Below are 27,119 nucleotides of genomic sequence, written 5' to 3' on the forward strand. Positions count from 1 at the left end.
CATGCTCATCTTTAGTGATGATATTATGAGAATACGTATTGACAATCGAGATCCAGTAATTGTAATCTTCCTTTTGAAAAAGGCGGTCGATTCCGATGCTGGGGAACCAACTATACCACCTAACAACCGTACCTTGCCAGGTAGACGGTACAGCGATGCAGGTTTGCTCTCTCCGGGTCTGCTATCTCCAGGACGTTCACTCATCTCAAGTACGTTTATGATCAAAATGAGCCGCAACCCTTCGAGGGCCAAGACTTCACGTGAGATGATCTCACCGCACCGTTACTTCGGGGACTTTTAGTGGAAGGAGCAGATTGACGGTGACACCACTTCCATCATCCATGCAATGTTGGCGAGTCTCAGCCAACCAGACTACGCGTTGTTAGTTCTGCCCCACTAAGGCTGACGACGACGAAGCCCCGCCATGCAGCAAACTGCTCAAGAGGCGCCCCTCCAATTGATGGATGGCTGAAAGGCTGGTAGAGGCGGCCCAACAGCATCAATCAATTGATCGAGTCGTGTTAGAGTTCAATTACACGCAGCCCTTGCTCCCTCTTTTGTATTTGCCACTCCCGTAGCTGGATCGCACGCCATACGCCAGCGTAAGCCTGCACAAACCCGAGCCGAGGAAGCGCCTCTTGGACAGTGCCAGTGCAACGTCTTGTGCGCCAGAGTTGTACACACGGAATAAACTTCCACCCGCATCCCTTCCCCCCCTTAGAGTGCCTACCCAAACTTTAGGCACCAAAAAAAGAAATGGAAGAGGACAAGGGCACTGTTCCTGCTCCCGCTCCGGTCGTATCCCCGATCCGAGCGGGTCCGGCTCGGCCGCAGCTGGGTGCCATGCGGAGCTCCTCTTACCTCCAGGAGCACCAGCAGTACCGCCCTCCTGGAAAGCCCGAGACTCACTACGGTATCGACACCGTCGTTGAGGATCTTGGAGCCTCGCAAGGCCAGGCACAGTCGGTCCTGCCGTCGCGTCCCAAGCCGGCGTCACCCGCTCCCGGTGCGACGACCTTTAATGGCATTCCCTCGGCCGAACACCCGCCCAAGGTTGTCGAGAGCGGCTTGAACCATGACTTGTCCCATCCTAACTGCGCTCCCCCGGCTGGCACCACCACCAGCAGGCTGGTCGCTACCTTGATGTACAAGCCCTACGGCTCGCACGCCCCGAGTGCAGTGCACTCGCCCAAGGTGCCTTCGCCCAAGCTCTCCAACATTCCTGTCGAGGAGCACACCGACATTCCCCCAAACCTGGCGCCGACTACAAACCCGGATACCTTCCCCCTTGAACCGCCTACTGCTGAGGACCAGTCCCTCGACCGCCTCTATGGTTCCTACGTCTCCCCACTCTGTGTCGCCTCGTTCCTCCACCTCATGTCCACCTTCCCTATCCCGTCAGGCTCAACAGACCCGACCAGCGCCCATCGTTGCATGGACAGCGCTGCTCACCCTTGTGTCGTCGAGTTGATTCTCAACCCAGCACCCTCCCCAAGCTATCTAGCCCTCAAAGATCTGCGCAAGCATGAACTCATCTACCGCTTCGAGCGGGAATGGAGCGTCGACGTCGTTTTGCAGATGGAGTCGCCGTTCCGCCGCCACAAGCGTCTCGTAGTCTTCGATATGGATAGCACCCTGATCACACAAGAGGTCATTGACCTGCTCGCAGCTACCATCAAGGACCCTCCAGACCTGGCTCAGCGTGTGGCCGACATCACCCACCGCGCCATGATGGGCGAGCTCGAATTCGATGCTGCCTTCCGGGAGCGTGTCGCCTTGCTCAAGGGACTGCCAGCCACCCTCTTCAACGACCTGCGCCCTGTTCTCAACGTCACCCCTGGCGCTCGCCAGCTCGTCAAGGCCCTCAAGCGCCTGGGTGTTCGCACTGCCGTACTCAGTGGTGGATTTCTGCCACTTACTTCATGGTTGGCCGGGGAATTGGGCATCGACCACGCGCATGCCAACGAGGTCGTCGTAGATGCTGAGGGCAAGCTCACTGGTGAGGTTAAGGGACTTATTGTCGGCAAGGAACGCAAGCGGGACCTCTTGCTCGAGATTGCGGCCAAGGAAGGCATTGCGCCTGAACAAGCCGTGGCTGTCGGCGATGGCGCCAACGACCTGCTTATGATGGAGGCGGCTGGTCTGGGAGTTGCGTGGAATGCCAAGCCGCGGGTGCAGATGGAGGCAGATGCCAGGCTCAACCGCGAGAGTCTCCTGGACCTGCTGTATCTGTTTGGCTTCACATATGATGAGATTGCTATGCTTACGTAGTCGGGCCGGTATAAAATAGTGTATCATGGGTATTCTTGGGAACAGTGCCTCTTGGGAACAGTGCCACTTGGCCTTGAGCGAATGCATGCATCCTCGGACTTGAACGTGCAAATACGGCGAGAAAACGGACACAAATACGAGAAAAAATAGGTAAAAGGCGGGAGCCCCTTAATATAAACAAAAAAAAAGAAGATAAAAAGAGAAGGGAAGTAAAACCAAACATCAAGTATAAGAAAGTAATTTACTTTACTAGCAAAAGTATACAAAAACGGCAATTTTACCCTGTTGTAAAAGTTACACAATTATTCCCAAACGCCTCTGTATGCCCACGCTTAACAACTCAAGGGAGAAGATCAGTCAACCTCGGCCCAAGTCCCAAATATTCTCTAAGTCCCTTCAGGTAGCACAGGCTTCGCATCCTCGACTGCTGGCCTGGTCGTTGGATCAGCCGCTGGTTCTGCTGCGGGCTGTGGTACAGGCTTGTACTCGGACTCGGTCGGACTCTTGTCAGCAGGTTTGTCAGCAAGTTTGTCTTCAGTCGACTCCCCTGTCTCTTTACCGGCTTGCTTTGAAGCCTGTTCGTCTGGGACAGGCGCTTCGTCTACAGTCTCGGTCTTCAAAGCGACACGGTTCTGCTCGTCCTGGGCGTTGAGCTGGGCCTCGAGTCCTGAGAACAGATCTGGGCCCTCATCCTCGTCCTCGGCCACTTTGGTAGGCGGCAGGGGCGGCGAAGGAGGCTGGGGAGGTAGTGGAGATGCCTCGGGGATGACAGGAGCGGCCTCCGTAGGCTGAGCGACCGATTCTTCAGCTACCTTGGGAGATTCTGTGGGTGCTGGGGCATCGACGGGCTCTCTCAGGTCTGGGAGCTCGGCCTTGGTCTCTGCCTGCTCCGGTGTCTTTTCTGGCGACTTCACTGTTGGAGTTTCAGTTGCCGGCTCAGTCTTGGTGATGATATCAGCTGGCTCTTCTGGTGTGGGCTGCTTTTCCTCTGGAGTTGGACTCTTGACCTGGGGTGCAGGAGCCTGAGCATCTGTCGCCAAACCGACGCTCTCCCAGGCCGGCTCAGCGGGCACAAGTGAAGGTTTGAGGTCTGGCAGCGCTGATTGTGAAACCTCAAGTGAAGGTTCCTTTGTCTCCTCGATTTCCATGGGTTGAGGATCTGAGCTTTGTACAGGCTCCGGAGCCTCTACTTCGGGAGCTGGTGCATCCTCCATTGTGACATCGGGCGCAGGAGCTGAGTCCACCGCCATCTCCGACGCTGATGGCAGTGTGGAAACCTCCTGCTTGGAGCCCTCTGTTGCTGTAGTGTCGTTGACGTCAAGTGGTTCCGTTTCCTGGTGAGACTTTGATGTCTCAGCAACGGAGGGTTGCTCCTTTGCAGGATCAGCCGCTACGGTCTCGGTCACAGCGGTTGGCTCTGTTGCTTCCAAAAGCTCTGCGCTCTCTTTGGGCTGGCTCTCTGGCGCAGCCGGCGTACCCTGAGAGATCTCCTCGGCCTTTGGTGATAGCACAGGCGACTTGTTCGTCGGCGAAGCCAGAGCCACGTGCTTAAGTGGGCTTCCCTCGGCGCGCGGTGAGGCAGACGTAGCAATACTAGCAGGTAAAGGTAGAAGTCCTTGTGGCTCCAACTGCTTGCCTGAGACATCGCTGCCGCTGTTGACGGGTGCTTGCGAAGCTTCCTCACTCTTCTGACTGGGCTGTGGCTGTGGGTTCGGCGTGTTTTCTATGGGTTCTGAGGCCCGATCGATATCACTAGTGCCCTCCATCTCGATATCACCGTCACCCTCGTCGCCATCGTCTCCATCATCCCCTTCGTCCCCGTCTTCGTCATCTGATGGGTGCGCAGACTGATCCATAGGATCACCCTGGGCACCGTCGACGCCGCTTGAAGTTTGAGTTTGGTTTGAGCTCTGTCAAGCTTTGTCAGTACACACATCGCGTGATTACCATAGATATCTAAATTACTCACAGCTTGAGCTGCTTGACCGTCCAGAGGAGCTGCAGCAGAAGATCCAACGCCACCAGTAGCAGTAGATGTAGAAGCGCCAGCTCCTTCCGCAGTCTCGACACTTGAAGGCGGCCTCGTGCTCGCGGGCAACGGCAACCTGCCCTTCTTCCTCCCTCGGCCAGGACCCTTGGGCTTTCTCCTAGGCGGTGGCGGTTTCCTCCGCACCGGCGTGGTCTGCTGTGCGGGCAGCACAGCCTCGACAGCAGGCATGGGCACCACGCTGGTGGATATGATCTCGCCGTCCACCGGCTGGCCCTCTGTAAGGGTGATGGTTTGCTCGTAGGGGTTACCGGCGGCGTCGACACGGCGGATCGTCGCGCGTGTGATGGACGACCCCGTGGACTGCAACACCTCTGCCTTGGGCTTCAACGTAACTGTGTTCTTGCGACGCTTGGCTAGGTAGGATATGGTGGCGCCCTCGGCGTTGCGGGGAACCTGCTTCCACACCTTGACGCTGTAGCCCTTTGCGCTGACGTCCTCCTTCTTGTCGGCCTTGTCGGGGCCCGCGTCCAGCTCGGCGTCGTCGTCGTCAGCCAGGGCAGGACGCTTGTATAGCCTGCCGGAGCGGGCAGCGCGCAACAGCTCGAGCGAGTGCGGCGCCAGCAGCTGTGAGTCCTTGGGCATGCCGTACGGCAGCTCGCGGGCCCAAATGTCATTTTCGTGATGCGCTTCAACCTGAGCGGCAGGGGCGACCGTCACCCACTCCTGGCGCCACTGGCGCACAGGGAGGCCCTCAAAGTCATCGTGTTCGGGGTACCCTGATCGGTTGCCGCGACGCGTCTGGGCGTTTGCGCGGTACACCTTATGTTAATCGCGAACTTCTTTGTCCAAAAAACCCCCATTGATTTGGCGGCAACGGTGTCCGAACTTCAGATTTTGAAGAATGTTTGCATTAAGCTTTTATGAGTAGGGGATCACTTACGCCTGGCGCCATGGTCAAACAATGCTCTGTGAGGATACTATTGCGATTGCGATCGATAATTGATCAATGCTGGGGCTGTTGTCGGGGTTGAATCAATTGACTTGATTTGATTCAACCGCCGCTTGTGCCGAGCGCCGAGCAGCTGGGCAGTGCGGGGACAGTGTAGATACGGTGATGTTACTATGGGTCACAAACTGCAAAGTCTACCACGGCAGAGACGTTATCATCACAATAAATCACAAAGTTATATCGGACAATAATGCGATATCTGTGTCATTGAGATTCCCTTGCGAGTTGAATAGTCGCCAATGTGGAAGGAGCTGTGTTTCTGAATCTGTTTGGACACATTATAGTACATACGACCTGAACTGCAAATGCAAAGGTCGAAAAGTCTTGACATCTCGGCATGCAATGCTTCGAATAATCGTCCAACACCTAAGCGGCCTGTAGAGCCTTTAAAAAGCCCTGCCCATCTCGAGCAGTGTCTCATCAGCACTGTACCGTGCTTCTAACCCTTCCTTGCTGTCAATAAATACGGCGGTTTGTCGGCTTTGGTCCTGCCCCCAGTGCTGCTGGCGTTGATATGCAAAAGAGAGAGAATGAAAAAAAAGTCGATTATACCAAGCTTTCCCACGAGTCAATGTTAGTCAAGTCCGTCATAGCAACAGCCTGAACAGCTGTGATTCGAAGCACTTACCCTTGAGGCTTCTCTCGGACTATCTCGTTTCCATCACCTGTCTCCTTGCCCTACAACATTGCCTCAGCGTCAGCACAAGTCCGGTGTATATGCTCGCTCGCCCGGGCTAGCAGTGGCCATGCCTGAACTCTGATTCCCGACTTACCGAGATGCCGTTCTCAATGACCAGTCTGTCAAGCTGATAGAACTGCCCCATAACCGTTTGCCTCTGTCGGCCCCAAATATCATGTCAGCCCAGTCTTTCCCAAAGATCCCCCTGTGTCTCAGTCTTCCAATTGCAAATGTGCAACGAACCTTCATGATCTGAAGGTCCTTCAGGCCCTGCTGATACAGCTCCTCGATCCGCCCCGTGTCCTTGACGTCCTTGCTGTCGCGGAACGCATCGCGCGTCCTCCTCCGGGCGTACTCGCGAAAGTTGTAGGCTGGGAACTGGTTGCTTTGCCTAAGGAGCTGGCGGTACTATCAAAGCCGGGAATTTAGTTAGCTCAGGGAAAACGATACATCCGATTGCATCGGTGATTTTGATCACGGTCAATAAAAAAAGTTCTTACCAAAGATTTGACTTGCTGGGCCGGTTGGCCCTTGAAAACCTGACTGGCAGACATTATGGATTGCAATTCGTACTAGCTGAATGTGTATGTAGGAACTTGGGTATGGACGAATATGGCCGAATGCCGGATGTATGGACGAGCTCGATGCATTTTCGGACATTAGCTACCCACCCAAATCTTTGGAGAAATCGGCGACGTCAGGGGCGACAGCGAGACGGTGGATGACATTCGACCCTAACCCTGCTAACAACAAGCTCGCAAGCAAGCCAACAGACCGAAACATATTTCACAACCTTTGTAAATATTAATAACCTAAGTCTATCAAACTAATCTGGGTGTTGTTCCTTTTTCCTTTATTTGGCTTTCTCACTGCCGTTTAACATCACGCGGTTGAGCTGCTAGAGTAGGTCTCAAGTGATTGATTTAAAGGGTATCAGTCTCGCCTGGCGCAAATACAACAAAATACAGTCCAACCAACCCGTAGCTCGAGAGCGGGGAGTACAGCAATAAGCTCAACAGCTCGACCCGATCAGACAAGAAAATTTACTACGTTCGGGCGTCCAATCTTAGTCGAACCGCAACCTCGCCCTGCCCTCCTCCTAGCTCATCGCCTTCATCGTGATCCCATTCCTCTGCTCCATGTCTGCCAATACTTGATTCAACGGCACCACATGATCATCTATATTTCTCGACTGATTCTTGGGCGCAGCAGCCCCGCTCTGGCCTGGTGATTCGTGCTTGTGCATGGCGTTTTGGTGGCGATCGAAATTCATCTCGGCGCATGTCTCGGAGCAGTAGCTGGTCAAAACCTTGGTTGGTCCCAGGCAGTCACTGCAGAGGACGATCTGTGTGTCGACACCAGACATGTCCTCGTCGTCCGCCCTGCGTAGCTGTATGCAGTCGTCTCCGGAAGAGCAAATATGCGCTTCGTTGACGTGGTCATCCTGTTGTTGCCATGTCAGTACATGTGGACTTGGCCAACTGAGGGGTTACCCGGACATGAATGCAACAGAAAGGGAAAGAATTAAAACAAAAATACACTTACAAATCCCACTTCGTAGCATGCACCGGTGCAAAAGACTGCCGGCGGCCCTTGACCGCACGCATTCGATCGCACCAGACACAAAGTGCACGAGATGAAGGACTTGGGGTCCGGCAGCGTCGCGCACGCGGTGCAGGGTGGTACGTCCAGAGACGGCGGCTTCTCCCCCTCGTCGGGCTTCCGGTTCTTGGATTTCTTCTTCTTTTTGGACTTTAGGTGTGCCGTCTGCGCCCGACGGAGCTCTTCCAGCCTGCGGAGGTGCTTATCCTTGATCTCCTTGGATGCCTTGCTCGCCGCCAATCTGTCCAGCATCTGATCCATGAAGCCATCCAGGGGGCCCTCGGTGGTAGCGTTGAGCACCTCCCTATGCACCTCCTGCCGCTGCAGAGGATTGCTCTGCGCCGCGATGAGCTTCTCCAGGGCGACGTCGAGATCCCGGGCCGAGGTCGTGGAGGCGCGCCCGCTCAGGACGTTGTCGATCTCGCCGAGCGCCGCCTCAAGCGAGATGCTCTCGTCCTGTAGCTTCTCCAGCAGCTGCGTATGCCCCGCATCTTCGACTAGCCGCCGGATGACCTTGGAGGTCTGTATCCTGCCGCGGGCCCAGTCGCGTTTCGCGTCGTTGAGCCGCCTCTCGACGGCGTCGAGCTCGCGTGGGTTCTGCCTGGCTCGCGCAAACAGCTTTTCGAGGTCCTCGGGCAGGTTTCGCTGCGCCGTGAGCCAGGCCATGTCGGGGGACTTGGTGTAGCGCGTCGCGACCTGGTCGAGCAGGCGACCGCAGCACTCGGCGCATTGTGCTATGTGTTGGTGTTGGTGGGCTTTGGAGCACGACTCCTTGAGGGCGGCTGCTTCATCTTCCGAGAGCTTCTTGTGATGCCTGGTGGCGGCGACGGCCTCCCATACTTCCGTCATGGCAAGAAAGCAGTTCCCCCTAATAATTTTTAGAATTTTTTATTTTAGTTGTTTAATGACTTTCGTTGTTGATGGTGAGGGGATGGTTGCTCCAGGAATTGGGTCGCAAAGCTTGCTGTTGTAATCAGACGAGGTGCTTTGAATTAGCTAGGTTGCTCCATGTCAAGCTTGAACTGGGCGCGCCAGCACCCGAGATCCACCTAGCTGCAGCACCTATCCCCTGCATGCTGCTTTCGATTAGGCCCGCAAATATTTGAATCCACTCACCCTTGTCACTAACCGTTAATTAGGTAGTTGAACCCGCCACTGCGACGAAGCTCAGTCTTAACCTTGTCCGGGATTCATTCTCCCCGCCGACAGTAGATCGTGAGTCTACGCATCAGAGCTCGATATGGTGAGTGAATCACCCGCTGCCTTTGATAAAGATTGGCGCATTACTCTGACATAACAAAAAAAAAATCGTTTCCAGGCAGACAAACTGCGCTCACAGCAAGAGCTCGAACGGCTGCAGGCCAAGTATATCGGCACCGGCCACCCAGACACCACGAGCTGGGAGTGGAAGACCAATATCCAGCGCGACACATACTCGAGCATCGCCGGCCACCCGCCATTGGTGGCCTACATTTCGCTGGCCGAGAACGAGCCGGTGGCCAAGACTCGCGCGCAGATGATTCGGGTGGGTCGTTTTGTTGTTCTTTCGATGCTTTTTTTTTCTGCTTTTCATGGGCAAACTCTTTGGCCGCGTTGTTTAGCTGATGATGAAAAACTTTGAAAAGAAAATGATTCAACCTTGCGGACCACCTCCTGCAAGGGAAGGAGACGACATCGGGGCGCAACAGGGTAGTTGAGAGCACGATGCGAATGCACATGACTGAGACGAAACAATGCTGCAAAGTTGCATATGACTGTCACCACAGACAACGCAGGTCTATAAACAGAAACAAGGCTACATGTGCCTCTTTCAGATCTCACTGGATTAGATTGATCTATACGGCTTCGAGAGTAAGCCCAAGGTTGGAAGAAGAAACGAGAAGATGGAATGCCAATTATAAGCTACCGGAGCTAGGTGTCGCTGTCCCATTGGTCTAGCCGTCTAATGAAATGGGTATCACAAAGAGGCTCGGGGCCTTTCTAAGCTAGAGTTTGTCGTTCAATCCTCCTCCTCTGCGTCATCTTCATTCTCATCTGCATCTGCGTCCGCATCCACATCTTCGCCTTGGTCTGTTTCTATTATACCATTGACAGGTTTCCGCTCCCGAATTTTAAGGCTAGCTTGCAGTTTCGCCTCGAGTTCCTGATCATAAGCCTCGCCATACACATCCCTCACAATACTGGCCATGGCCTCGTCAGTCAACTCCTGTTTTGCGCGCGGACCGACACGCCACGTGATAGCATCGTCGTCGCCCTGAGCGTTGCGCTCCACCGTCTTGACAATGTAGTTTTGTCTGATAAGCCTCTGGAGAAGCAGGTCCGTCTTTTCGACCGGCGTGTTGGTCTCGGCATTCAATCTCTGGAGATACCGTTTCAGCTTTGGGTCGCTCAACTCCCCACGGTTGAGTTGAATGATAGTAACGATCATGGAGTAGAGCCCGACATAGGCGGCTTCCTTCTCGGCGGTTGGAATTCGAGACGGCGCGACTATGGCTGCCGTCCTGTAATCTTCTGGTAGTGTCGTTACAAGTATATATGTGTTGGAGGATGATGAGCCCTTTGATTGGGATTTGGCAGCTGCGGAGGGTCAGTCAAACTTATCTCATCGGCAGCCGCGTAAATATAGTCTCGGCACTCGTTGCAAACACTCACCTTTCCTCTGTTCCTCTACGGACAAGGTCGTCTTGTCCCTGACAGGCAACTCGACCATCTCCATGCCAAATACTGCGCGAAGCTGCTTCTGCGCGCCATCAAAGACATGCCTGAACGACCTCCCGTGTGCCCCCAAGACTAATACGTCGGTGTCAGCTCTGCGCTTCATGGCTATCCTGGACCGTTCAAAGCTAGTGATGACCCTTACCCTTGTCTCTGATGCCTTCTCTGCGTATCGGGGTCCTAGAATACTCGCAGGCGAGAGCATACCTAACGAGCTTCTTTATCAACTGCGTCTCGATGGACCCGTCGCCCTCGGCCCCACCGGCTTCCTCACTGGCACCTTCGCTGTCCTCGTCCCCCGCGCGACGTCGGCGCTGCGTGGGACGATCGTCTTGATCATCGACTTCTTCGTCGGCCTGGATGGTTGTTAGAATAATGCGTAGTTCATAAATATCTAGGCATATATGCTGTGCGTTCAACACTCACAGGTCGCCGCCGACGTGGGAGCGTAGGCATGCTAGCAATAGAATGAACGCAACGAAATCGATCGGGAATCAATTGGAGATTTTCAAGACATCCAGCGGTATTTTTAATGGAGGATGAATCAATATCCTGGCACCGGCAGGTTATTCTTCGCTGGTGGCACTTTTATGATGTTCTGATAGAGAATCGAAAAGGTACCGTTCGACGCGACACAAAACACGCGACGTGGGGTCGATCTTTAATGGACGGGCTCTTTTTCCGGTCCTGGACCCTGTCGGGCTTGCCCTTTCTGGCTGCAAGCGACCCGCGCCGCCGCCAGGGGTGCATAGATTTTTGTATGGGTCTTAAAGAAAAAAAAAAGCATTTGCAATCGAGAGCTCGGACGACTCAAATCGAGCTGCTCAAGAAAAAAGTTGCTAGGACTCAGTCCCGACAATTCAGACCCCTCAAAGCCGGAAAACAACAAAAAAAAAAAAAAAAAAAAAAAGAAAGCACAGTAATGCCGTCAGCCCGCCACTGTCCTTGATGATCAGATCCAGGGCTGCGGTCGGCAACTTCGTCTGCCTCAGATGTCAAGTCCGACGACCTCCTTACAATGGCCCAAGGACCGCCATCGCAGAAGCCCGCCCTGTCGCCCACAGGGGCATAAACCGAGGAGGCCAGATACGTTACAACGGCACTAATGCCAGCTCTAACGATGCGGCTCCTGCGAATTCCGAAGCCAACGCGGAAGCGAAGCCACACGAACCTCCGAGCCATGACTCCTTGAGACTCAGGCGTACTTATCGGGATCAGCGTGAAGTTTACTGGAGCAGAGGGAGAGGCAGAATCGTTCCAACTTCGCAGGATTTGTCCGTTAGTATCTTGGGAAAGCCTGCAGAAGCTTTAATCATGCAAGATTTGGGAGACACCCAGCTACTCAAAGGCAGGGATGGGGCCAAGGCAACAAGGTCTAAATCCAATGAAAGCAAGAAAAAGGTCAAAGATAAACCCGCTGGAGGCAGGACGAAGGCGCAGGCACAGGCACAGGCACGGGAGGAGTTTCTTGGCGATGGAGAAGCATTTACATCGCCAGTCCAGACCAAAGCCTGGGACGACATGTTCCAGGGCCGTTCACAAAATCCCACACCAGACGAGATCCAGGCCTACATTTCCGAGCTGCGACCGACCGGTGACGCCCTCATTCCACAACGCGAATTTGATCAGCTGATAGAGACTTTGATCACCGGCTTCACCAACAAACAGTTGGCCAGGTATGTAGCTGAAAATCCAGCTAAAATGGGTCTCAAGGAGCTTCCCGGTGGCAAGAAAGCCGCTTGGATTGTGGATATGAAACCGTGGAAGTCCGAAAACACACTTTCGAGGCAAAGAGGGCTCCCGACTCTCCAAACGGTTGCAGGGCGGCCAATGCATATCAAAGAGGCACTGGTCCTACGACTGATGCAGGACTGCTGGGGTCTTTCTGTGCGGGAACTGGTCAGTGGCATGGGACACCTTGATGTACACATCAGGAATCCCGAGTTTTCGTTGCTCCTGGTCGGAACAAGGCGGTGGCTCCAGTCCATTTCCCGCGTCTACCTCAGAAATGTCGGTGGGCGCGTAGAGTTGAGGCGCTCTGATCGCTTGATGCGCATCTTTGCACCCAAGGCAATAGCAGAGACTATCCTTGACGACATCGACGAGCTCCTCAACTGGGCCGTGACGGAGAGGATACAGCTCGACTCCATCACATCAGAAACACCTAGCAGGGGGGCTCTGGACCAACTTGCGGGGCTGACAAACTCACACATCGAGTTTGACGAGAAGAGCAGGGAAATTTTTGTATCATGGATTCATAAGAACAAGCCTGCTGTGGGTGAGGGTAGAAAGGTTGAGAACACGGCCGAGAAGGTATACCGCCTTTTGCTGACGGCTTATGACCCCGCTGGAGTATCAACCTCGACCGCTGTCTTTCCCACTGTGGACGCCGGCAAGGAACCCGGTAGCTTAATTGTCGATCACGGCGTTCGCCCTACGAATCCGCCTTGGAACTTCCAAACCAGCTCGTGGGCAAGGCTTCAGCGTCCGCAATCAAAAGCGGATTTGGACACCCCGGTCGCCGAGTCTCCTCTTAAAGTGGCACCATCATTGCTCAGGTGGCCAGTTGATAGCATTTTCCGGGAGCACTTCCATTTCTTCAAAGATCGACATAAATCCTTTGCTGGCGAAGTTACTCACGGTGGACGCTGGTCCAAGGCTTGCACTGCCACGCAAGCCACCTTCGGCCACTTGATGCACGGGTACGAAGAAATCCTCTCGGCTGGTAGCCGCATGCCAGTGACTCCTGAGTGGACGTCCCCACGGATGCTTTTCCCTACCACACCCTCCTTGCTTCACCAGGACATGGGACAGCCTCAACCCGCCGGCCCTCACCGTACCGATCTCATCATCCGCTTCGTCCCTTCACCCTCAAACCCATCAACAAATACGCACAAACCCCCGACGCTGGAGCTCCGCTTTCTCGCCCAAAAGTACATGATCCGCGGCATACAGAGAGCAACGCTCTTCGCGATCCACGGCACCCACCAGGCCGACCTCCTACTCCCTTCAATGCCGGTCGATGCGCGCATTAATCAACGTCAGGTCTCGATGCTCCGCGGCGCGGACCTCCACAGCGTGCCGAACATGGGGCCCCTGCGGGAATTCATCGTGCACTCCACATTCGACCTCATGGGCAACGTCTTCCGCACCCCCTCGTCGATGAAGGGGCTTCTGCTGCCTGAATATCTCATGGGTGACGGGAAAGGTGAGCCGTCGGAAGAGGGAAGCGAGGGGGCATTCGTCAAGGTTGATTACGTCTTTGCCGACGTGGAACTGCACCGCCGGATCGTCTTTGACGTTGACGGTGAAAACGTAACCTACACCAGCATCCGGAACCCTGCGCAGCCGGGAATCAACAGGGCCGAGGTCTCGGTGCACCCATCGCTGCCGTCTTCGCTGCCACCCGGCGTGGGAGACTCGGAGACCTCCGAGGCTGATCTGAACGAGATCGAAAAGTCCATAGCAGGATTAGCCATCGAAGAGCCTGAGGTCGTCTCTGGTCGGTTCTTGCAGAGCATCGTGAAGTTGGCTACCAACAAGGCGATGAAATGGGCAGTTGTATAATAGCCTTTTTCTGCATGTCAAAACACTTATATTATTGTAACTCTATGTATAGGATATGTATGTCTATATGATTTCTTTTCTTATCCCGGTCAGCAGATGTTAAGTTGTCACCGTTAGCACCTAGGTTTTGGGTTGTGTCTTCTCAGTAACAAAGTCAACAATTAGGTTGATACGCAATCTATAGTTTGCTGTCTATACTTGGATAATGTTTGGCAAATACTGTTGAACCCAGGGTCGGTCAAATTCCCCTCTTGAACCCCAAAGTAACTTGGGCATCCTTTGGTGGCTGGACTAGAGCAGTATCCTATACTCTCCGTCTCGCCACACGTCAATCCATACTTCCACTGGATCTTCACTTAGGACCAAAGCAGCACTTAAACTGTGACAAAGTTGAAACCCAGTCAGCTCAGCACACACACACACGAACACACACACGAGCACGCACATGCACGCACCACCCCCCGAGCGTTCTCTCGTGAACTTATTTTCTTTTGATGTTTCGGACTTGCGTCAACGGAGCATGCAGCGCCGTTTGTGCTAACCACAGGAAAGAATAACTGTGGCCTGCTGCCGTCCCAGGCGCTGCCGGTTGGACAATTATGTCTGGCGCTGCAGGTGTCGCCGCTCATGGTGCCTCCGCTGATGAGTCTTCGGCAACCGCTGAGGGCGGACAACGACGGAGCACCCAGGCAGGACATAAGAGGAAATAGCATAACTGGCTGCTGTTTTCTTTTTTTTTACCTGGTGGAGCGACTCCAATGGAAGTCAGCTGCTACAGTACTGCTCTGACACGTTCGCCTGAGCTTCTATACTACAGGGCCTGTTAACTTTGGTTCATTATGTTTATTGTAGTTTTTGCCTCACAACCTTTCTTGTTGTTTTTCACCAAGCTTGTACTTAGACGTCGAGCCCAACTCGGTATTACCATTTACCAGTAACATCACAGACCTGCGCGTCACAGCTGGTGATGCCATGAGCCACTGTGTCACGTGTACCTGCCCGAGCCTCGTGTGATTGTCCGACTTGAATGTCTAAACCAGTAGGGCATCCCCATCCCCCGTCTACGCGATTCTTGCTGTTTCCCAAGACACACACAAATAGTACTAATGCTGTAATAGGGGATGATGTACGGAAACTCTGGATTTTTTCTCCTTCTTTCATGGCGAGGCGAAAGGTTGTTGCGTTTAGATGCACAGAAACCGGTAGAAGCTGGAGCAGGAATTTCGTCTTTGAAATACCTGTGGACGCGTACATGAGTGACTTCGTATGCAATAAAAGCACATGTCAATCACAATAGGCCTTGAGGCATACTTGTCGAATCTTCGTTGAACTGTGCCGCCATATATATTTCAGACTCTGCTTCGTCCAGATACCTACCTACCTAGGTACCTACCTAACATTATTTTACCCAGGGAAACTGCCAACATAAAAATGAAAGGCGGAACCGGCCCAGGATACCAGGCGTCGATGCACTGATAGGCGCAAAAAGGAGGGATCAAGGTACTTATTACTCGGGTTGATATCACGATGGCAAATATAGTAATTCATATAGCACTCACAGGTAGGTACCTACCTAATTGGCTCCAAATGGTAGGTTTTTTTGGTACAGAGAATATTGGTACGAAGCACACACACATGGGCTGAGAATCGAAAGGGAACGAAAAAAAAAAAAAAAAAAAAAAAACCAATGCAATCGTCTCGTTCATCCTTCCGTTTGATTTGGTTCCTTTCATCCTAAAAAAAATATGGCGTCTAATTAAGGTGCCTGATAACAAACATACAGCCTCAAACCCCTGTTTCTGGTTCTTGTAGAGGAGTATTAAAAAAGGAAGAAAACGTTAAAACCAAATCATAAACTTATATGACCTCATGGCGACCAAGGCGGATCAGGATACTTCCGCCCGCCAACCCCCGTGACCTGTACGGCCGGGCTCGCCACGCGCCTCCGTTCCTCCCGTGGACTGTCCCTGTCTCTTGGGCTATCCCTGTCCCTATCACGTTCCCTGGGCTGCTCCTCCCGCTGTTCGCGGAAGTTGAAGTCTTCCAGGTCGACTCCGCGCCACCTGTCCACATCAGCGTGACTGCTGGTGCGCCGCTGCGCGTCAGGTCGGTGTGTGTACCTCGCCCGGTCTCCATATCGCTCGAGCTCGCGATCACGATCCCTCTCCCTGTCTCTATCCCTTTCGCGGTCCCGTTCTCTATCCCTATCGCGATCTCTGTCTCTTGGAGTCCTTCGCTCCCTATCATCGTCCCTGCCCTTTTCTCTGTCCCGATCTCTGTCGCGATCCCTGTCGCGGTGATGATCCCGGTCGGCTCTGTCACGGTCTCTGTCGCGCTCCCGCTCCCGCTCCCGTTCCCTATCCCTACGCCGCCTTCGATGCCTTTCACGGCTGTCGTCAGAGTCGGGATAGCTGTCATAATCTTCGTCGTGAACCCAGGCTCGGTTGAGCTTGGACCCGGACGGGGTTTCGCGCCCATGTCGATTATGCGAGCGTGCAGAACTGCGTAGGTTTTCATTGGACCCACGCTGGCCGTGTAACAGCGAGGACATCTTTTCTTGAATCCCGAATGGCAAAAATCCAGTCCGGCGTGGCTCTTCAGCGCGGTCTTCGCGCCGGCGAGAACGCCGCTCGTCATGGCTATCAGCTTTAGAGTTCCCTCCAGGTGAGACGGGCTCCGCGGGGCTGGCAGCGCGCATCTTGTTTGGAAGTGTTTGAGCCGTGTTGGCACGCCGGACTGGCACTATCGTGGGCTCGTTGGACGAGCTCGAGCGAGTATGAGTATGGTTCCGCCTCTTTGGGCTGTGGCGTGCTGGACTCCGTGGCCCTTCCGAGTCGCTAGGGGACGAATAGTGCCTCGGTTGACTGTGTCGACGAGCAGGCATGGGACGGGGCGCACGCAGGTGCTCGGATGAGCGAGAGTGCGTCTGTGGTGGCTGCTCGTCGGGCGGACCGGCACCGGCGTAGTCGGAAAAGCTACGCCTGCGCTCTTCCTCTGGCGACATCGGCTTACGGGGGCCACGCTCTGGAGAGGGTGCCAGGTTTGCCCCCCTTCCGGGCGGAACATGACTGAAATGCACTGGTCGAGATGGTCTGGCGCGAGGAGATGCCATCCTGGTCTTTGAGGTGAAGACAGGGACAGCACCTCCTCGAACGTGCGAGTAGGCCTCCTTAACCCTTGGATCCGGGAAAGTCGCCGAGACGTCCTCCTTTGGAGTTGCTTCCCGGCGCAACGTCTCGGCGCACTTCTCGTGCCAGTCGCCGACATCCTTGTCCGTGTCTATGGGGAGGGCTTCCCGGGGCAGCTCTGTCGGAAAAGGCTCGCCCGTCTTGGGGTGTTTGAGGTCCCAATTTTGCAAACAGTACTGGATGTAGGTGTAGTACTCCTGGGGGTCAAGTAATATGTTTATGCTCATCCAGCGCACGAAGCCCTTGGGGGTAAGGGCTGGCACTGATGGGGCGGTGTAGTCATCTTCGGTCGGTTGAAGGGTATGTTGGCAGCCGAGCACTTGCCATACATAAGAAACAGATCGGGAGGATTTGGTGAGGAAAGCTTCAACAAGGGGTTAGCGCAAAGACCTACAAGTTGAGATCAGCTGAGTGCAAACGGGTGGGAAACACACCATCCAGGTTACCCCCAACTGTTTTGAAAAAGGCGGCCAATTTGTCTGGGATCAGTGCATTTGTTGTCTTGTCGCCGATCTCTTCCATCTGAAGTTTCCCCGTTGTTGGTTAGCATAATCCCGGGAATAGTGATGCCGAGTCGAAAAACAAATTCAATTCCAGAACGTACAATGTGCTGCGCGATAGCCCTCAATAAGGCATCAAGCACCGGTGTGGGTCCCTTGGTCGCATCGAAGAGGTAGCCATAGTAGGTTTTCGGATCCGGCGTCGGCGTCGCCATTTTTTGGCTTGCTATTGTCGTCGGGTTGTCGTCTTCGTGTCGGCCGCGGGTGGCATGGGCTGGCGCTGCATATCCCGCAAGAGCCGCCTTGTCGCTGGCTGCCGGGGGAGGGGTGTTTTTCGCTGAGAGGGGCGGCGGTAGGCGTTTGTTGGTTGCCGGGCGGTTTACTGCGGCGTCGTCTGGGCCAGAGACAATGTACTGTTTCCAGTCCTTGTTTGTGACATCGGTGGTTGGGTGTTTCGTGATGCAATTATGGACACGACAGCTTCGGTAAATAGCAGTCGCACGGAAGCATTCAATCGGGGCTGTGCGCCCGTGGTTTCGGGTCGGCTTTGGGTGACTTTGATTTGTTTGCGTCTTCCTTTTTTCCTCGATGAAGAGGTTCGACCAAGGCAGGATATACGTAGTATCTCAACCGGGGCAGCAACCTCAAAAGACCTGGAAGCTGCCCAAACTGGAAGTGGGGATCCCGGTCTGGCAAGGCAGCAGGGCCCCTGTCTTAGTTGCCTGTCAGCAGCCTAAAAATCCAGCCCAAACCCGGGTTGTGTGTGGTTGTGCTTTTTGCCGCGGGGCTTCAAATCCGAGAGTGTGACTGAACCTGTCAGGCCCTCTGCGTGCCGGGGTCCAAGCCGCAGCACATATGATTACTGTATTCCAAGGAAAGAAGCAGCTCCATCTGCAATCCAAAGTTGTGACGATGTTTGCGGTGCACTACACGAATTCTACGCTGTGGAACTTAAAAATGGCTACTGGGTAAGGCACTTACGAATACCTGTTAGTTTCGACGGTGGATTCGCGGTTTTTGTCGATCATGGCATTAATATCGGCAGAACAACGTGGTTTCTTTCTACACTTATACATAAAAAGTAGGTATCCAGACTTGCTGTTGCCTGTTCCACAATCCAAGTCCCTTATTTATGCTTGACCCCAAAGCTTGGCCGTCCGCAGTAGCCACTTGCGAATTTTGTCTTACTATCCCATCCGACCGAACCCAATGCCAACAACCACCAACCCACGGCACAGCCCACGGGTTAATGTCTTTTTCTTCTTCTGAGGTATCCAGGCAAGCCAAGAAAAGGTACTTTGAACAAGGCCAGAATTAGCACCATCTAGTCTCAGTGCTTTGCTCAACGAGATCCGATTGCCCTGGCGGGGAGATATCGATAAACCGCCAACACCACGGGCTTTGACGGGTCGTGTGTGTCGTATTCGGTAACCTCTGTAAAATACTCAAAGCCGACTTTCTTCATGACGCCGTGGGACCGGGCGTTGGAGGGCTCGACCTCTGCTATCAGCAACTCGTCAGCCATGTCGCCATCGGCCAGGGACGGCACTATCGACGTCGCCGCCACCCGCAGCTCTACTTGCGACCGAGGGAGCTTGCGATAGGCCTCGAGGAAGCCCCGGAGAAATTCGGTCGCGAGCCCTCGGCCCCAATATTCCTTTCGCAGAATGTAGCCGAGCTCGGGCCAGCTGAGTTGCATTATTGTCAAAGTCAGCACAACACATCAGCAATCCAATCCCTCCTCCTCCGCAGAAAAGGCTTGGCATAGTATACTGCATGTGACTGCTGCGGGAGGGAGCTTGAGAAGGAGGGATTAAATACGAGAGAAAAAAAAAGAAAAAAAAAATAAAGGAAAAAAAGTAAAACGTACCCTACATCTGACTCACGGCGATGGTTGCCTCCCATGCCGATCATCTCGCCCGTCGCCTTGTCGCAAATCACAAAGTTGAAATTCCCGGCGTCGTTAGGTGACGTGAAAAGCTTGACCTTTGCCTCCGTCTCGGCCATGTTCGCATCTGGTCTTGCTTGCGACGTCCACATCATAACCTCGGGCTGTGTGCGAATGGCGTGAACCGCAGGTACGTCGTCTAGCTTCCACGGCCTAATGACGAGCCTCTCCGTGATGATCTCCTCCCTGTCTTCATTGCGCGGAAATGGGAGAGACGGTAGCCAGGTCTTCACCGTGACAAATCCGGCATCTTGAGCTTCAGGTTTTTCCGCCATCGCTGGAAAAACATCAATGTAGGAATGGATATTTGTTATACGTTTCTTCCCTGGTTAAACGATCAGTTTTTGTACCTGAAGCAGCCTTTCTGCGAGTGCGTCAGCAAGCTAGCTGCATCTTTATCCAATGGGGAAACCGTTTTCGCGTGAGAATACAAACTGAGCAGACTGGTCGCAACAAGGAATCTCTCTTATTATTCATGCCTTTCCCAGTCAACCCAGTACTCATCGTGTGAGTCACATCATCAGTAATCAAGGGGAAATCGATATGGTAGCCTCAGTAGCCACAGTGGATCGTGTCGTTTATCATTGATTTCAAAGAAGTAGTCATCTTAACTCGCTCCTCGTTTCCGTACCGAACATGGTCTCATTCTTCCTTGCTGGACCGCAAGTCAAGTTAGGTAAGGTAGGTAGCTAAAAGCATCCTACGCACCGCAACAACCCAGTGGCATAAGATGGAATTTGGCACTTTTTTTTGAATCCATTGCTCCTGTCCCAGAGAAACTCCAAATCACTGAAATGCGGACCGGCTTCCGCCTGATTCAAACCCAGGGGCGCCGTCCGACTAGGAAGAAAGACCATGCTGAAGTTTATTCTTCGTTCATTGCTGCCCTTCCTAAAGAGCAAATGCTGAGAACCGACCATGACCGTGGACCCGTAAAGAACACCCGCAAAACACTCCAAACCCTGGTAATCACCCAACCGCTCAAGCGAAAGTCGACGGGCGCCTCGCGCTGAAGATCTTCTTGTTGTTGATCTTGGGGACGCGGTGGGGGAGGGGGAAGGTAAGGCCCTTGGTGGTGAGCTGCTTGATGTAAGGGCGCTTGATGTCATCGGTCTTCTCAAGCTCGACAACACGGAGAATCTAGAAGGCGCATTGTTAGTAATTTTGCACCTGTTGGGCACTCTGGGGTAGGTTTCCGGGCTTAGAGTTCAAAACATACGTGGATCGAGGCGAAACGGGCACGGTGGCGGGCGGCCATGTCCTGGTACATAGCCTCAACAGCCGCAGTCCTGGACAGCTCACGGTACTCCTTGTACATGTTGTGCGTGCCGGACCTGGAGTTGTAGCGGATCCAAATACCGAAGTTCTTGACCTTCAGGGGGTGCTTCTCGTGGATCTGTTCAAGTAGTTAGTGTACAAGCTCTCTATTCTGAGTCCACTCTAATAGGCTAGCTAGCTGGTCAGGCAGAGGAATCACATACCTTGTTGACGGCAACGATCTCACCGGTGGCCTTCTTGACCTTCTTGAGACCACGCAAGAAGTACCAGTACCGCGACTTGGCAACGACCTCGTTGGGGGCGAATATGCGCATGCGGTAAAGGCTGGGAGTCGGGTTCGACTCGGTAGGCAAATGCCTACCGATGACCTGGTATTCCTGAAGGCGACCTGGAAGCCCAGTCAGTAACCTGCACCATTCTCAAATATCCGGAGTATATCATCTCGGTCCAATTGTGTCGGCAATAATCGTTCGAATCCCGTGCCCTAATCATGTTGATCAACAGATTCTGTCGTGTCATGAGGTTGGAGGGGCTAGTGTGATGTCGTCGTTTCGGCCTCGCTTCAGGCTCTTCGTATACACTGCCAATGTTCTCTACTCTCAACCCCAAGCTTGGAGTTTGAAGAGTCGCTCGCGAGTTCGTAGAGTTTCGTTCCGGTGCGTCTTTCTCGATGTGGCGTGTTGCGAATCTCGGCTTGGCACTGCGAATCGATATTGCTACACACTTGGGCTTTGAATCAAGAGAAATATGAATTGCTTACCCATCTGGATGAAATTGTCAGTAAGATTGCTATGAAAAGACGTATAATAGCGTGTCTACTCACTTTGCGGATTTGTTCTTGGTCGGTCCGTTGTGCTTTAACGCTCGTCAAATTTTGGAGTTGGAAAAGTGTTGCTGCAAGTTGATTTTTGGCCGCAACCCTCGATACTGAGTTGTGGGCTTAACTAAGCATGTGGGGTAAAGTCGGTTGGTCCCACCTTAAGATGAGTGAGGTACAAGTGGGAATGCAGGGTAGGTGACAAACCTAACATCCTAAAAGTATAACAAGTACAGGAACGATAAGCCACATTTGTGGTTTCAAATGAACGCGTGCTATCGAGGTCATATATGCAAGCCAGCCAAGCCATCGTGAGCTCAAAGTAGAGACTGAGGAGGCCATATATGTGGCTGACAGTATTATTTGCCAACTTAAAGTCAAGGAATAATTTGGAATCCTGTGTACGTAGTTTTGGCACTCATTGACTGTCACCCACTACCATACACACCAGTAACTACTGTTGCTGTTGAACCCTCTGGAACTGGAACTGGAACTGATACTTTCGCTGGGGATTTTGTTTTCCATATTAATCGATGTCTTTTTTTTTTTTTTTTTTTTTTTTTGCCAAATTCCTTCCTAATGTAGGCGGGATTGCGCAAGATCGAGAAGCGCCGATTGGATTGCAAGTGGGTTGAAGCAAGTTTTGCTCAAGAATTTCTTGCTTTGGTTCATCCAGAGTTCTCTCTCCATGTAGCACATCAAGCAATCACTGTCAATCACGGTTGGTGTCGGCCCGCTCACGACAGTCGGCTCACCCTAGATAAAAAATATCCATCTGGCTGCCATAACCACAGCGAAGCATATCATTTCTAGCTGGTTCCCTGGGATTTTTCGATTGCACTCTGAGCGAACCTGAATCCAGACGACCGCTAATTCTAGAGCGTGCGCACAAGTCGAAAGCACGGTAGCCTTTCCAATCACGTGTCTCCAAACGGCAGGTATCATCAGCAATCATCCAAAGTGGACTTGGACAGCCCCCAGAAACGGCATATTTTGAAGACGAAACCAGCTGGTATTTATTGCACCTGATATCTGGTCAGGTTCGCCATGGACAAACTCTTCGATCAGTTTGCCAAGGCAGTCAGCGAGGGGAACGGGCCCCTCCTGTCAAAAACACTGCTACCAGGGGAGTCGAATGAGGACCTCGACAGGCTACATTCCATTTGGCGGAGTGCCACCTCGCAGGATGTCAAGAACTCGGTCAGGACGCACATCCGCAAGCGCACAAATCTGCCGCGCGACGAGGTCGAGGGCTGGTTGGAGGTCTACATAGCCTTTTGGAAGGCCATAGGCGAGATCCTCGGTGTGCACGGCACGCCCGGGGCGCCAACCCGGTCGACCTGGAATTCGGTGTACGAGGCCTGGAAGGAGTTGACATCCATGGTCATCCGCGGCTACACTAATCATAGCTTCGAGGCCTGGACAATACCGTGCCTGTACGTGACCGGCAGGCATCTGCGCGTGTTTGCCATCAAGGCAGACGAGGAGCGGAACAAGACATTGGGCGGTACCAACAGTGCCACTTTTGAGGACGACTTTGACACAGACAGCGAGAAGCATAAGATTCTCGAGGACTGCGCACGACAGCTGAACCGCATCTTTACCCTCTGCCTCAGTGATCGTGCCCCCCTTGAGGATTCTAGAAAGTGGGGCATCTACTTTATCATCAACCTCCTCTTCAAGACGTACTTTCGTTTGAACTCGGCCAGTCTTTCGAGGAACATCCTCAAGGCCCTCAATGCTTACAAGGGGGATATGCCTGGGCTGGATCAGTTCCCAAAGTCTCAGCAAGTTACCTTTAGGTATTACGAAGGAATTCTTGCTTTTCTTGATGAGAACTACCCCGAGGTATATAGAAACACGCCTTCTTTGCCCCGGTATTATATATCCCCAGGGCCCAATGCTGACAATACCTACAGGCAGAAAAGAGTTTATTGCAAGCATACAAATTCTGTCACAAGGATGCGCACAAAAACAAACAGTAGGCGTCCATCCCCACAAAGCCTATAGCCAGGCCGAGTGCTAATCCACCAACCAAACAGACTGATCCTCACCTACCTCATCCCATGCCGCCTGCTCACAGCACAAACTCTGCCAAGCCCGGCACTTCTCGAGCCTTACCCCTCCCTCCAGCGGCTGTTCCTCCCCCTCTCTCACTGCATCAAGAAGGGCGAGCTGCACGCCTTCGACCTGGCCCTGCAGGCCGGCGAGGAGGACTTTGTCAAGCGCCGCATCTACTTGACCCTCGAACGCGGTCGCGACATTGCCCTGCGCAATTTGCTCCGCAAGGTTTTCTTGGCCGGCGGCTTCGAGGAGTCCAAGGATGGCGCTCCCCCGCTGCGGCGCACGAGAATCCCCGTGGCCGAGTTTGCGGCCGCCATCAGCATGAACAGCCAGCAGAGCCTGGACTTGGACGAGGTAGAGTGTCTCTTGGCCAACATGATCTACAAGGTATGCTACATTGTTCTATTCCCCTTTAAAGTCATTGCAAAAAAAAAAAAAAAAAAAAAAAAAAAAAAAAAAAAACTCATTATGCATGTGCTCTCATGAGTAACTGCTGACTCATTTGTGACTGCGCAGGGACTTATGAAGGGATACATTCACCGAGAACGGGGCATCGTCGTGTTGAGCAAAGCCGGCGCATTTCCTGGTACTAATATCTGAGGAGACGCAGTCGTTTGGGATGCAGCAACCCAATCAGGATTGTGCTGTCTCAGCCGTATGCTACCATCTGCTGATGCAGCCAGAGTTGAAAAGAAAAGAAAACAAGTACCAAGAAAAAACCGCTCACCCGCAATGTCTAGCCTCGCCTACTATACCCCGGAGTGACCCGGACCAGTTGAGTCAACTCGATATGATGATTGGGCCATCCCATGTTACGGGCAAGCCCGACATTCTCTCGCGATCTCGGATGTGTCTCCGTGTGTGTGGGGGTGTTATGAGGAGTTGTGAGCGCACAGCCTATCTTTGTTCTTTCATTCATGGTACCAAAGTCCCCCAATGTGAGTCATTCTGTATGACACCCTGCTTGGTCTCTTGGTCTGGTGGTGCGATCAGCGCAGGACCAAGCTTTGCTCAACTTGGCAAAAGTGCATTTGCGATAGGATCAGCTGCTGTTTCGGAGCGGGATAGAGATAGACTACATTGGGAGCGGGTCTGAAAGGCCGGTTTGTCACACCCATAGTAAGCCTGGCATCTACATTGTCGCTTCTTTGCCATGATCTTGGACTGTATCTGTCCGTAGCGGGGCTAGTGAGTTTCTGCACTTTGCCCACTGGCAAACATGCGAGTGCGCGCGAGAACGAGCTGTCAATTATCACCCCAAGCCTCTTTGCCACTTAAACATCAAACGAACGTCGAGAATAAAATTTTATACAGCCCATTCCCCGTTTTGGTTATTTTGCCCGTGGCTTATCGTGGTTGGTCCGATCAAACTGTGTGGCCTCCCTACTCTTTTGGAAGAAGAAACGCGAAAAAAAAAGAAGTCCAAAATATCAGTGTAATAGAATACAAACTCAAAAAAAGAGTCGAGACATTGCGATAGAAAAATAAAGAGTTCAAGGACCGATCGAGAGCGATCGTAAATACACAAGCTTCGCAAAAATGAGATAAATCTTGTTGGTACAGTGGAAAACTGAGAAATCAACAAGCGACAAGGAATAGCAAAGTAGTCCAAAAGCAAACAGCAAAGACCGGGAGGACATACTAGGTACCCATCTCCCGATGCGGGTAATGACAACCCCAAAAACGCCATGTGTATGTTCTTGTGCGAAAGGGTCAGTTGATGAAACTGGCAAGTCTTTTCGTCATTTCGTGAGGAAAATGGCAGGCTGGAAAAAGAGAGAAAGAGGCGTGAGATCATTAGTGTTTGCCTCCATGAGATACCGGCAAGTCGTTGTTTTTCTGAAGTTTTCTTTTTCTTTTTCTTTTCTTTTGTGACGAATCTTGTCACAGCTGAGAAGTGACGGGGAGTAATAGAAAACGCGTCCAGGCAGCTGCGATGAGCTGCCATGTGGCATATCGCATCGGCTAAAAGAAGTGGCGGTTGCTGCGAGGAGTCGTTCTAATAATGCAATGTTAAAAAATTTGTCAAGAATTTAGAAGGGAGCACGAGACTGGAAGCAAACTTACTGTGCCGTGCTAACATCATCCACGTGGTTGCACAAAGCGACGAAAAGATCAAAGAAGAGGGGAGTACCGCCATTGTACATCTCCATCTGCATTGTGCCGCTCTTCTTGAAGGTACTGCGGCTGCGTATGATGAGGGCCAGATAGTGCGCGCGTAGCTTAGAATCCGTGTCAGGCGTGTGGGCATATGCGTAACGGGCCGATGCCAGGATGGTGCTGCACTGGATACCAGATTCTAACAGAGACATGCGGTTAGGAGAGACAGAAACGATACAACGGAAGAAATACATAGTAAAGGTTGGTTGAGAAACTCACGTAAACCCTGTTTCCTCAACGCCACCCGCTTCAACTCGTCCAGCCCATACCGGTGCGCAGCACAGTAGATGACGGTGTCCTTCAGGAGGTCGCCTTCAGCTCTACGATGAAGCACCGTCGACTCGGCTCGCCCGTCCTCCGTCGTGGGCTCAAGCTCCCAGGAGTTTTTGCGCTTGTTGTGCACAAGACGTGGGTAGTAATCGCCCTTGTACAAGTACTCAAGAACAGACGAGAAGATCTCGGGTTCTTCATCTGGGATAGAGATCCGCTTTGACGAGGCGTCCATGAACTGGTCACGAAGAGCAGCTTCAAAGTATGCCGAGTGTGAGAGAACATGTTCGTGTGCAGCGAAGATACGCTGCTCCTCGCCAACGACCAGGGTGACGATGGCGGATGTCAGGTTACTGGCATTGGCTTGATTGTCAACATTGCAGTACTAACCAGGTATTTGATGAGAAAGAACCGGACAGACTTTGGCCAACTTACGGAGATTCATCGCCCGCAGTAATGCTCGTCGTAGCCGTTGTTGGTCGTCGTCGAGACTCGCGATGGGAATCGTGTCGACGCTTCGAGATGCCAGACTCTTTACTGAATGATGAGCTGGACTTGCTGGCCCGATGACTCTTTGTAAAACTCATCTTGCTTGAGGGCGGAGGCTGGTTAAATCGGGAAGAGAACATGTTGGATGGATGTGATGTGATTATAGGCGAAGAGTAGTTTCGTTATTAAGTCGTTCCAAATGATATTTCAAAAATCACTCTCTTGAACAGAAAGCTAGTCTTGCGATCGAGACACCAGAACAAACCAAGCAAGACAAACAACAAAGAACGAAAACAGGCAGATAAATACAAAAGGCGACAATATCGAAGGGTTGTCGGCGGTGTCACTTGAACAAAAACCGTCCTGAGGCTTCAGCTCGTTCTCTGAATGAGCAAAAAAAAAAGGATTTGGAGCAAGAGTGAGTGACACAGGACTGTTAAATAGCCTGCCCATAATGCACAGATGACACTCAAGAAGGCGCAAGTACCTCGGGTGAATAAGGCGACCAGGCACCGTCGCGTCCGGTTGGAGATAGTTTGATTGGACGCGTAAATGAGTGCCCCTCTCTGACA

At 52.8% G+C, this 27,119-nt stretch overlaps 12 protein-coding genes across 12 annotated transcripts; 4 read left to right on the forward strand and 8 right to left on the reverse strand.

The window, feature by feature from the left end:
- The first annotated feature begins 442 nt into the window (after positions 1–442).
- MGG_03661 (phosphoserine phosphatase) lies at positions 443–2,573 on the forward strand. Its single transcript, XM_003716178.1, has one exon. It carries the CDS (start codon positions 757–759, stop codon positions 2,269–2,271), a length of 1,515 nt encoding a protein of 504 aa, XP_003716226.1. The 5' UTR covers positions 443–756; the 3' UTR covers positions 2,272–2,573.
- MGG_13486 (uncharacterized protein) lies at positions 2,474–5,308 on the reverse strand. Its single transcript, XM_003716179.1, has 3 exons — positions 5,202–5,308; positions 4,241–5,059; positions 2,474–4,181 (listed from the first exon to the last, which is right to left on the reverse strand). The coding sequence occupies exons 1-3, from the start codon at positions 5,211–5,213 to the stop codon at positions 2,658–2,660; spliced, it is 2,355 nt and encodes a 784-aa protein (XP_003716227.1). The 5' UTR covers positions 5,214–5,308; the 3' UTR covers positions 2,474–2,657.
- A 140-nt stretch (positions 5,309–5,448) lies between these two features.
- On the reverse strand, positions 5,449–6,675 carry MGG_13487 (uncharacterized protein). The gene is made up of 5 exons (XM_003716180.1): positions 6,450–6,675; positions 6,193–6,357; positions 6,044–6,106; positions 5,899–5,948; positions 5,449–5,826 (listed from the first exon to the last, which is right to left on the reverse strand). The coding sequence occupies exons 1-5, from the start codon at positions 6,501–6,503 to the stop codon at positions 5,817–5,819; spliced, it is 342 nt and encodes a 113-aa protein (XP_003716228.1). The 5' UTR covers positions 6,504–6,675; the 3' UTR covers positions 5,449–5,816.
- A 118-nt stretch (positions 6,676–6,793) lies between these two features.
- Positions 6,794–8,548, reverse strand: MGG_03659 (uncharacterized protein). The gene is made up of 2 exons (XM_003716181.1): positions 7,495–8,548; positions 6,794–7,393 (listed from the first exon to the last, which is right to left on the reverse strand). The coding sequence occupies exons 1-2, from the start codon at positions 8,398–8,400 to the stop codon at positions 7,049–7,051; spliced, it is 1,251 nt and encodes a 416-aa protein (XP_003716229.1). The 5' UTR covers positions 8,401–8,548; the 3' UTR covers positions 6,794–7,048.
- A 145-nt stretch (positions 8,549–8,693) lies between these two features.
- MGG_03658 (splicing factor 3B subunit 5) lies at positions 8,694–9,723 on the forward strand. Its single transcript, XM_003716182.1, has 3 exons — positions 8,694–8,794; positions 8,870–9,076; positions 9,177–9,723. The coding sequence occupies exons 1-3, from the start codon at positions 8,792–8,794 to the stop codon at positions 9,246–9,248; spliced, it is 282 nt and encodes a 93-aa protein (XP_003716230.1). The 5' UTR covers positions 8,694–8,791; the 3' UTR covers positions 9,249–9,723.
- On the reverse strand, positions 9,372–10,920 carry MGG_03657 (uncharacterized protein). The gene is made up of 4 exons (XM_003716183.1): positions 10,693–10,920; positions 10,412–10,622; positions 10,204–10,341; positions 9,372–10,128 (listed from the first exon to the last, which is right to left on the reverse strand). Exons 1-4 carry the CDS (start codon positions 10,720–10,722, stop codon positions 9,551–9,553), a joined length of 957 nt encoding a protein of 318 aa, XP_003716231.1. The 5' UTR covers positions 10,723–10,920; the 3' UTR covers positions 9,372–9,550.
- Positions 10,921–11,094: 174 nt separating this feature from the next.
- On the forward strand, positions 11,095–14,873 carry MGG_03656 (uncharacterized protein). Its single transcript, XM_003716184.1, has one exon. The coding sequence runs from the start codon at positions 11,215–11,217 to the stop codon at positions 13,831–13,833; it is 2,619 nt and encodes an 872-aa protein (XP_003716232.1). The 5' UTR covers positions 11,095–11,214; the 3' UTR covers positions 13,834–14,873.
- Positions 14,874–15,517: 644 nt separating this feature from the next.
- Positions 15,518–18,116, reverse strand: MGG_15285 (uncharacterized protein). The gene is made up of 3 exons (XM_003716185.1): positions 17,626–18,116; positions 17,456–17,543; positions 15,518–17,385 (listed from the first exon to the last, which is right to left on the reverse strand). The coding sequence occupies exons 1-3, from the start codon at positions 17,734–17,736 to the stop codon at positions 15,701–15,703; spliced, it is 1,884 nt and encodes a 627-aa protein (XP_003716233.1). The 5' UTR covers positions 17,737–18,116; the 3' UTR covers positions 15,518–15,700.
- Positions 18,117–18,863: 747 nt separating this feature from the next.
- Positions 18,864–19,744, reverse strand: MGG_03654 (uncharacterized protein; the record flags this gene model as incomplete). Its single annotated transcript, XM_003716186.1, has 2 exons — positions 18,864–19,209; positions 19,392–19,744. 2 exons carry the CDS (start codon positions 19,742–19,744, stop codon positions 18,864–18,866), a joined length of 699 nt encoding a protein of 232 aa, XP_003716234.1.
- A 207-nt stretch (positions 19,745–19,951) lies between these two features.
- MGG_03653 (60S ribosomal protein L20) lies at positions 19,952–21,634 on the reverse strand. Its single transcript, XM_003716187.1, has 5 exons — positions 21,571–21,634; positions 21,508–21,511; positions 20,951–21,135; positions 20,689–20,865; positions 19,952–20,609 (listed from the first exon to the last, which is right to left on the reverse strand). Exons 2-5 carry the CDS (start codon positions 21,509–21,511, stop codon positions 20,451–20,453), a joined length of 525 nt encoding a protein of 174 aa, XP_003716235.1. The 5' UTR covers positions 21,571–21,634; the 3' UTR covers positions 19,952–20,450.
- Positions 21,635–22,192: 558 nt separating this feature from the next.
- On the forward strand, positions 22,193–25,307 carry MGG_03652 (CSN12). Its single transcript, XM_003716188.1, has 4 exons — positions 22,193–23,412; positions 23,484–23,545; positions 23,607–24,015; positions 24,145–25,307. Exons 1-4 carry the CDS (start codon positions 22,612–22,614, stop codon positions 24,226–24,228), a joined length of 1,356 nt encoding a protein of 451 aa, XP_003716236.1. The 5' UTR covers positions 22,193–22,611; the 3' UTR covers positions 24,229–25,307.
- MGG_03651 (uncharacterized protein) lies at positions 24,604–27,073 on the reverse strand. The gene is made up of 4 exons (XM_003716189.1): positions 26,494–27,073; positions 26,008–26,411; positions 25,696–25,927; positions 24,604–25,627 (listed from the first exon to the last, which is right to left on the reverse strand). Exons 1-4 carry the CDS (start codon positions 26,685–26,687, stop codon positions 25,594–25,596), a joined length of 864 nt encoding a protein of 287 aa, XP_003716237.1. The 5' UTR covers positions 26,688–27,073; the 3' UTR covers positions 24,604–25,593.
- Between the last annotated feature and the right edge of the window lie 46 nt (positions 27,074–27,119).

This window comes from Pyricularia oryzae, chromosome 4 (genome assembly GCF_000002495.2).
Source record: "Pyricularia oryzae 70-15 chromosome 4, whole genome shotgun sequence".
Classification (NCBI taxonomy): Eukaryota; Fungi; Ascomycota; class Sordariomycetes; order Magnaporthales; family Pyriculariaceae; genus Pyricularia; species Pyricularia oryzae.